Here is a 10134-nt window from a genome sequence, read left to right on the forward strand (position 1 = left end):
TAAAGACCCCCATACACAGTAAAGACCCCTATGCACAGTAAAGACCCCTATGCACAGTAAAGACCCCCATACACAGTAAAGACCCCTATGCACAGTAAAGACCCCCATACACAGTAAAGACCCCTATGCACAGTAAAGACCCCGATACACAGTAAAGAACCCCATACACAGTAAAGACCCCTATGCACAGTAAAGACCCCCATACACAGTAAAGACCCCTATGCACAGTAAAGACCCCGATACACAGTAAAGAACCCCATACACAGTAAAGACCCCTATGCACAGTAAAGACCCCCATACACAGTAAAGACCCCCATACACAGTAAAGACCCCTATGCACAGTAAAGACCCCCATACACAGTAAAGACCCCCATGCACAGTAAAGACCCCCATACACAGTAAAGACCCCTATGCACAGTAAAGACCCCCATACACAGTAAAGACCCCCATACACAGTAAAGACCCCTATGCACAGTAAAGACCCCCATACACAGTAAAGACCCCTATGCACAGTAAAGACCCCCATACACAGTAAAGACCCCCATGCACAGTAAAGACCCCCATACACAGTAAAGACCCCCATACACAGTAAAGACCCCTATGCACAGTAAAGACCCCGATACACAGTAAAGACCCCTATGCTCAGTAAAGACCCCCATACACAGTAAAGAACCCCATACACAGTAAAGACCCCTATGCACAGTAAAGACACCTATGCACAGTAAAGACCCCCATACACAGTAAAGACCCCCATACACAGTAAAGACCCCTATGCACAGTAAAGACCCCCATACACAGTAAAGACCCCTATGCACAGTAAAGACCCCCATACACAGTAAAGACCCCCATACACAGTAAAGACCCCCATGCACAGTAAAGACCCCTATGCACAGTAAAGACCCCCATACACAGTAAAGACCCCTATGCACAGTAAAGACCCCCATACACAGTAAAGACCCCCATACACAGTAAAGACCCCTATGCACAGTAAAGATCCCCATACACAGTAAAGACCCCCATACACAGTAAAGATCCCCATACACAGTAAAGACCCCTATGCACAGTAGTCCCGACTTGCTGATTTCAGTGGAACCAGCTTATTGTCTGATGTTTATGGTGATTGTTCGGCATTTGATTACCTGTGGCTGAAGGAGTTGGATGCAGCCCTAGGGAGTCCCGGAAACATAGATTAAAAGGGGTTATCCAGCGCTACAAAAATGTGGCCACTTTCCCCCTCTCTCTTGTCTCCAGACGGGGTGGGGTTTCAAACTCAGTTCCATTGAAGTAAATGGAGTTTAATTGCAAACTACACTTGAAGTGCAGACAAAAAGGGGGAAAAGTGGCCATGTTTTTGTAGTGCTGGATAACCCCTTTAAATAGGGGTGTTTCCATGTTTTCCAGGACTCCCCAGGACTGCATCCAACGACTTCAAGCCACTGATAATCAAATGCCGAATGACCGAGCATGCTCAGATCTTTCTGGACAGAGGATGTCACTGGAGAAAAGGATTGGGCACGTTGATTCTTTTGTTCTTGGGGAAATAAGCTGCTCTCCATAGAGAACACATGAACGTGTTGATGTACATTAAGGGATCGGGCGAAATAGGTGTCGTCCAAACAAGCATCTGGCCGACAGGTATTGAAGGTGTATGGGCACCTCAATTTCTTAGATGGGCATTGTCATTTGGCAGGAACACGTCAGGAGCAGTGGCACATTTCCCTCCTCGTCCAGCCGCTCCATTATGAGTCTATGATATAAGATAGACATAGGTGATTGACAGCGGGGTGGTGGAGTAAGCTGCCACACGCTACCACCCGCAATACATCTTTAATCTGATTATTAGCAGAAAAAAAATTTAAAACCCCACCAATCTTCTTTCCAGACAATGACAGGTTGTCATCATGCGGCTGAAACCGTCATTTACTCCTAAATTTCACCTGACAAGCGATCATTCTAGTTGAAATTAATTTTTGCACCTTTTATTAAAGGGGTAGTTCACCCAAAAAATGTTTTCTTTCAAATCAACTGGTGCCAGAAAGTGCCAGAGATTTGTAATTAAAAAAAAAAATCTTCAGTCATCCAGTACTAATCAGCTGCTGTATGTCCTGCAGAAAGTGGTGTATTCTTTCCAGCCTGGAGAGCAGTAGAGGTTTTCCATGGGGATCTGTTACTGCTCTGGACAGTTCATGTCACGGATAGAGGTGGCAGTAGAGAGCAATGTGTCAGACTGGAGAGAATACACCCCTTCCTTCACGACATACAGCAGCTGATAAGACAAGATTTTTTAATAGAAGTAAAATACTAATCTCTGGCATTTTTTTGGCACCAGTTGATTTGAAAAGAAAAGATTTTTTGTGAACAAGCCCTTTAAATATATAGCGGCATCTTAAAGGGGCACTCTAAGTTAAAATTTCTTGTACCCTATTTGGCCCAGTTAGGGGCAGCACTAGGGTCCTTAGGAGGCAGGAGTGTGAGATGGCCCTTATTAGGGCAGCAATCTTGCCATGCACAAGGTCGCCCAGTTCAACCATTATAATACTTACCTGGCTGGGTTGACTCTTACATCTATATATACAAATATATAAAAGAAAAAAACAGTAGTCAAAAAAATGAGTACACATTATGCACGCTCACCTGATGGGGTCACACTGAATTACACACAACACTATTAGCGCATTGCAGTGGGATTGCAGCCCGCCGCCTTCCGGTAACTCGACCAGCAAGATTAACACAAAGAAAAAGCGGAAAAAGTGGTGGCTTTCCTGGCCTCTTCCGACGGCGCTCACCATGGCAGCGGAGAGAGGTAAGTTCTCACTTGTAATCAATTTCCCCTCTTCGCCCTGCCGACTTTTAGAAATCGCCTTTTAACTTAGAATACCCCTTTAAAGTGTCACTGTCGTTTAAATTTTTTTTGAAGAAATCAATAGTATAGATTTTAATGTAATTGGGTTTGTTAGCCGAAAAATGCATTTTTTATTCTCAAAAAGCAGTTTGAAGCTCTTCCCCCCTGTCTTCATGGTTCTCTTATGGGGAGGGGAGGGGTGGAGGGAGATGAGGCACCAAAACAGGACAACAAAGAGTTAATTTACAGTTACATCTCCGGGCTATCTCCTCTGAAGTCAGCACTGACCTCTGAATATCTGCTTTCACACAGGTCCCACTTTGTAATCCTTTGTTCTCTGCTGCCAACTAATCTCCCTCCTCCCCCTTCCCCTCTCCATAGGTTACACAAGTCCCGACTGATTTAAGAGAGTCGAGATTTCCTGATAATGAGCAGTGAATGAGAGAGAGGAGAGAGGGGAGACCAGCGGAAAGACTTTTTGAATGCAGATAATGACATATTTGCCTAATAAACCCAATTACAAAGTTTCTTAGAATCACCTGGACTATTCATTTCTGCAAAAAAAAAATAAAAAAAAATAATAAAACAACAGTGACACTTTAAGGATTTGAGTGACTTTGACAGGGTCCAGACTCTGACGGCTTGATGACTGCATCAGGACATTCCCAGTCGGCAGGTCTCAATAGGATTCTTCTTATATGGACTACAGTATGGTGGACCAATGACGGGGTGCTTCCAATGGTCGTATCTCCATACACCTGAGTTGCGTTTTCTTCTTGGTTCTCAGAATTCACAAGAATAAGAGTAAAATGTATACGATGGTACACTCACAAGGCCTTAAAACATTCCTTGGATTCTAGTTTTCCATTAATGCAAAAAAAAAAAAAAAAAAATATATATATATATATATATATATATATATATATATATGCTACTATTATATTTATATATATATATATATATATATATATATATATATATATAAAAATATAATAGTAGCAAAAAAAAAAAAAAAAATATATATATATATATATATATATATATATATATATATATATATATATATATGTGTGTGTGTGTTATATTATTTTCTATATGTTCTGAATGGTTACTGATCACCTCTGGAAGAATGAGAAGACCTAGTGGGGGCACAGTTACAGTCAGTATAAGGAGATGTACTATACAAGGGCGGTTACGAATAGACTATTGTTTTCTTTTTTTTTTAGCAGCCAAAGCCAGTGCATACATGTAAAATCATTTGCTATCATCACTCGGATACATTATGATGTCCTGTGTGACTTGAGGAGGATTCCCTGCGGGCCGCGGCTGCCACCATTGCTATATTTGATTTATGATGTTAGCATCTTGTTCGGTGGCAGCGTTCGGGGAGGCACAATACGTTCTTAATCAAGGGGTTAATTAAGTTGTGTGACGCTGCTGTTCCTAGGAAGCCCGATGTACAATGTCGGCCGCCCGTTCTGGGAGTTCGGGAGCCGCAGCGCATGGAATTACCATACAACATTATGGGATACGTTGGTAGAACACACATTAGTCGGTGCGTCCCAGTTGTCGCCCCCATATGCTGCCGCCGACTTATCACGCGCGCTGTGAAATTATTTCTTCAAGAAAAGTCATGAGTTGGGGCTCAAAAAGCAATTCCTAGACTTAAAGGGGTTGTCCGGACTAAGACAAACATGGCCAATTCCTTCCATAAACAGCGCCGCTCTTGTCGTCAGGTTGGGTGGGGTTTTGCAGCTCAGTTCCATTGAATGGATCTGAATTTTATTACCTTTCATAACCTGAGGACAAAGGGGGGCACTGTTTTGCAAGAAAGTAGTTGTATCTTTTCTAATCCTGGAGAATCCCTTTAAGGATCTGCTTTCTTTCAGAAACAGCGCTACTTTTATCCAGAGGCAGTGTCTGGTATTACAGACATCTGGTGAGCTGCAATACCAGATGTAGCACAGGGCAGAGGGTGTTGTTTCTAAAAAAAAAAAAAAAAAAAAAAAAAAAGTAGCCATGTTGTTCATTTCTTGTAATATAGAAACAGAAAATTCTTGGCAGAAAAAGACCACTTGGTCCATCTATTCTTTCCTTTTAGTATTTCCCAAGCCCTTTGGTTTACTTAAAATCTTTTTCTTTCAAATCATTTGGTGCCAGAAAGTGCCAGAGATTTGTAATTTACCTCTATTACAAAATCTCCAGTCTTCCAGTACTTAACAGCTGCTGTATGTCCTGCAGGAAGTCTTGTATTCTCTCCAGCCTGACACATCGCTCTTTGCTGCCACCTCTGTCCAAGACAGTAATTATCCAGAGCAGTAGCAAATCCCCACAGAAAACCTCACCTCTTCCTGTAGGACATACAGCAGCTGATAAGTACTGGAAGACTTGAGATTTTTTTTTTTATAGAAGTAAATTACAAATATCTGGTATTTTCAAGCACCAATTGATTTAAAAGAATTTTTTTTTTAGAATTTTGGACTTTAAGACCAGAACCAACAGGAACTTTTCCAAGGACTATTGCAGTTATTGGAATGTACTGTCTATTTTCGCAGCAGCTACATTACCAGTATACACAACCTAGGACAGGAAGGGGTTAAAGGGAGAGCCTACTACAGTTCCCACGTACAGATACCCCCCACTGGGCCCAAATTACGTATTAACCGCAATACAACATGTGCAACATCTAAATATGCAAATGACTGTCATTATAAGTAGACAGACAAGTTGTAATATGGCGGCTGCCCGGACGCTCCTCTTTGTTATAAACAGTTGGTATTATGAGGGAAAATCCAGCAATGCAGTTCTATTTTTTTTTTTTACTTTTTTTTTTTTTATTTATGTGTCACTAAATTATATTAGTTCCCCGGAATACGAATTGGTGTCCTTTATATTTATATATATATTTTGCCCCACGTCTTCTTCAGAATATACTGGACCAATTCTGGAGAACTTTACTTATTCTGCTTTGTTATTATAGGAGGTATCGAGGATCAGAAAAACATAGGTGCTTCCTGCTGAAAACAGCGCCACTCTTGTCCACAGTTTGTGTTTGGTATTGCAGAACAACTTGTATTCTCCCCTGTGGAGCAATTGAGATCTTCTTAGCTCTTGTCCTGTCTGCACTGACCTAAATTCCATTAAAGGGAGCAGAGCTGTAATACCTCACAAAACCTGGGGACAAGTGTGGCGCTGTTTTCAAAGAGCTTTTATCTGCCTATTTTAACTGCCATTAATACTGATGCAAAACCTTCCAATAGGAACCTAGTTTGAAGCCACGCCCATTATACATGGGTGTGGCTTTGCATGCAGTTGGCCTTCACTGTCAGTTTGTAAGGACAAGCCCCTCTGACAAAAAGAAGGGCAACGCCCATTAGTTCATTTATTCTTTTTTACAGGAGGAATAACAGAGGAAGAGCACAAGAACTGCAACTATATAATAAAACAGGAGAGAGGACAGGACAACTTTAGTCCTGCAAGAACTTAAAGGAGAAAAGTTTTTTTTATTTTACTTATTTTTCTTCACATCAACTGGTACTGGAAAGTCATACTGAACTTTAAATTACTTCTGTTTAAAAATATCCAGTCTTCCAGGACTTATCAGCTGCTGTATGTTCTGCAGAAAGTGGTGTATTCTTTCCAGTCTGACACAGTGCTCTCTGCTGCCACCTCTGTCCATGTCAGGAACTGTCCAGGAAAGGTTTTATATCGGGATTTGCTACTTATCTAGACAATTCCTGACATGGACAGAGGTGGCAGCAGAGAGCACTGTGTCAGACTGGACGATCTTTCGACATGTTCTCAAATCGTCGTTGGTCGTTCGCTAAAAAATTTGCAGATCGCTTTATGTAAACAGTCTTTCAAAGATTCACCCTATGTGTGAGATGGGCTGAAGCGATCCTAAAAACGATCGCTATAACGATTTTTCTAACGATTTATTTGTCTAAACGCTGATCGTTATGAAAACCAAATCGTTGCTTCAAAATTGTTAAACGATCAATTGGGCAAATTATCAGTCCGTGTAAACGTAGCATTAGGGTCCTATAATGCTGAGCGATTTTTAACGATTAAAGACTAAAGCGGCGTTTACACGGAGCGATCATTCGCCCAATCAATCGTTTATTGATTTTGAAGAAACAATTTGGTTTTCATAACGATCAGCGTTTTGACGAATAAATCGTTAGAAAAAACGTTATTGCGATCGTTTTTAAGATTGCTCAAGCCCATCTCACACACTGTTTACACGAAGCGATCTGAGAATTTTTAGCAAACGACCATCGACGATTTGAGAACACGTTGAAAGATCACAGTGAACGATTTCTCACTCGTCGATTGATTGTTCGCTGTGTTTACACGAGCCGATTATCGCTCAAATGCCATCGTTATTGCGAAAATTCAAACGATAATCGTTCCGTGTAAACGCACCATTACACTGAACAATTAGTGAACAAATGCGGAACTTGAGCGAACGAATGTGGAATTACAGCGAACGATTAAAGGGAACCTGTCACCCCCCGTGCCGGGGTGACAGGCTCCCGACACCCCGTTAGAGACCCCTATACTTACCTCATCCCGCCGGGTCCCGCTTCTGGATTCGGTCGGGTCCCGGAGATCTCAGCCGCTGCAGCCCGGCGCGCGCGCTGACAGATGAGTCCAACGCTCATAGAGAATGACGGAGCGCTGGACTCTCCTGTCATTCTCTATGGGTGTTGGACTCATCTCTCAGCGCGCGCGCCGGGCTGCAGCGGCTGAGATCTCCGGGACCCGACCGAATCCAGAAGCGGGACCCGGCGGGATGAGGTAAGTATAGGGGTCTCTAACGGGGGGTCGGGAGCCTGTCACCCCGGTACGGGGGGTGACAGGTTCCCTTTAACGATAATTTTTGGTTCAGATCTAAATCAACGACATACGAACGATTTTCTGATCGTTGGCTGCAATTACACGGAATGATTATCGTTTAAATTAAAACAATATAACGATTTTTTTGCACGATAATCGTCCCGTGTAATAGGGCCCCTTACTTTACATCTAGTAGGAGGGATCATAGGCGGATGGTGCATTGTACTGAATACAATGAATATGAAGTCGCAACCTCTAACATTTGCTCCTCTTATTTTTCTCTTACAACAGGGGTAGGGAACCTTGGCTCTCCAGCGGTTGCAAAACTACAACTCCCATCATGCCTCGACAGCCGAAGGCTGTCGAGGCATGATGGGAGTTGTAGTTTTGCAACTGCTGGAGAGCCAAGGTTCCCTACTCCTGCTTTACAATATACCATGGGGGAGATTTATCAAACATGGTGTAAAGTGAAACTGGCTCAGTTGCCCCTAGCAACCAATCAGATTCCACCTTTCATTCCTCACAGACTGTTTGGAAAATGAAAGGTGGAATCTGATTGGTTGCTAGGGGCAACTGAACCAGTTTCACTTTACACCATGGGGGAGATTTATCAAACATGGTGTAAAGTGAAACTGTCTCTGTTGCCCCTAGCAACCAATCAGATTCCACCTTTCATTTTCCAAAGAGTCTGTGAGGAATGAAAGGTGGAATCTGATTGGTTGCTAGGGGCAACTGAGCCAGTTTCACTTTACACCATGTTTGATAAATCTCCCTCATCATGTGACCATTGCCATACAATACACCCAACTTTCTAATTGCTCCATGTATATCTCTATTCCCTCTTCCAGGTGCCACTTATCATCCCGTGCCACCGGGTGATCTGCAGCGACGGAAAAATTGGCAACTACAGCGGCGGCAAGCGAAACAATGTGAAACTCTGGCTGCTGGCACACGAGAAGCATGGGAACGAAATGTGAACGTGTTTTAGTGCCGTCACCCGGAGCTGTACGCCAGCCAAAGCATATAACCCCGGCGCGGCGCTCTGTAAGCTTTCACGACGGAGCGCTAAGAATTCAGGAAAATTGTAAATATTTGAGTGGCATATAAATATAATACAACATCCGACGCGAGATGTGCGGTGGCACTACTATATTAAAAAGGCTGGATGTGTCCTGGGGGACGCAGCTTGTGTGCTTTGTCTTGTTTTAACATTTTACAGCAGAATGAGTACAGCAGAGCCAGCCTGTTGGGCTTGTATTCTGTTTTCATCTCCAGTTCTGTTTTTGTTCTATTTTTAATGCCCATTAAAGCAAGGAAAAAGAGATGGGAGTGGCGTGGCAAATCCGAGGTTCAACTGCCCCGGCAAGGAAGGAAGCATCTGGCTTCTAGGAGGGACAGCAGGCAGCGTCCTAGCCTTGCGTGCTACACACACACACATACACATACACACATACACCTCCCTATTCCTGCCCAGCCTTGTATTCATCCAAACGCTGATCTTGTCCCTCTGCCAACATCGGTGCCCAGCATTCCCACCTAATCCTTTGATGTATGTCGCTGCTGCCACACACACAAACATGTCTTTTTTTTTTTTTTTTAGCAGTTTATGCTTTTTTTAGGAAATGTCTATTGTAGTTGTGTTTATGTATCTTTTTATCTTTCTTTTTTTTTCATAGTTTAGATCCTTGAGTAGATGATGTTGGATGATTTTTTTTTTATTTTTTTTTTGTGACTTCCTTCATGGTTTTCTGTGTTTTCTTGCCAGCAAAAATAGATTTGTGCCCGGCAATGGTTATCTGAATCCTAAGAATAATAATAATAAAAAAAAAAAAAAAAAAGTTGTGTCAATTCAGTACGTATCTGTCCTCTGTGTCTTTTGAAGTAGAATGGAGGGATGTTACGTTGTGTATGTGCCTGTCGTCTTTTTTAGATACTTAGTTTCAGTGTGGGTTATGTTGAAAGGCAGTGATTTCCTATAGGGCGTCCTGATGTATTTATAAAAATCTATCTATCTATCTATCTATCTATCTATCTATCTATCTATCTATCTATCTATCCGTTATCTATCTATCTATCTATCCGTTATCTATTATCTATCTATCTATCTATCTATCTATCTATCTCCTATCTATCTATCTATCTATCTATCTCCTATCTATCTATCTATCTATCTATCTATCTATCTATCCGTTATCTATCTATCTATCTATCTATCTATCTATCTATCTATCTATCTCCTATCTATCTATCTCCTATCTATCTATCTCCTATCTATCTATCTATCTATCTCCTATCTATCTATCTATCTATCTATCTATCTATCTCCTATCTATCTATCTATCTATCTATCTATCTATCTACCTATCTATCTATCTATCTATCTCCTATCTCCTATCTATCTATCTATTTATCTATCTATCTCCTATCTATCTATCTCCTATCTATCATCTATC

The 10134-nt window shown here is 41.9% G+C and overlaps 1 protein-coding gene across 3 annotated transcripts in view; it reads left to right on the forward strand.

Annotated features, from left to right (window-relative positions):
- Positions 1-9473, forward strand: part of MGMT (O-6-methylguanine-DNA methyltransferase) — a 340572-nt gene extending 331099 nt beyond the window's left edge. Inside the window, exon 7 of one of the 3 annotated variants that reach the window (XM_069980051.1) lies at positions 8530-9473. In XM_069980051.1, the coding sequence (XP_069836152.1) occupies positions 8530-8669 (140 nt within the window). In that variant the 3' untranslated portion in view covers positions 8670-9473. The remainder of the gene's footprint in view (positions 1-8529) is intronic. The other 2 variants (XM_069980047.1, XM_069980048.1) reach the window with 2 other exon arrangements.
- Positions 9474-10134: the final 661 nt, after the last annotated feature.

Source organism: Dendropsophus ebraccatus, chromosome 8, assembly GCF_027789765.1.
Source record: "Dendropsophus ebraccatus isolate aDenEbr1 chromosome 8, aDenEbr1.pat, whole genome shotgun sequence".
In the NCBI taxonomy this organism is placed as follows: domain Eukaryota; kingdom Metazoa; phylum Chordata; class Amphibia; order Anura; family Hylidae; genus Dendropsophus; species Dendropsophus ebraccatus.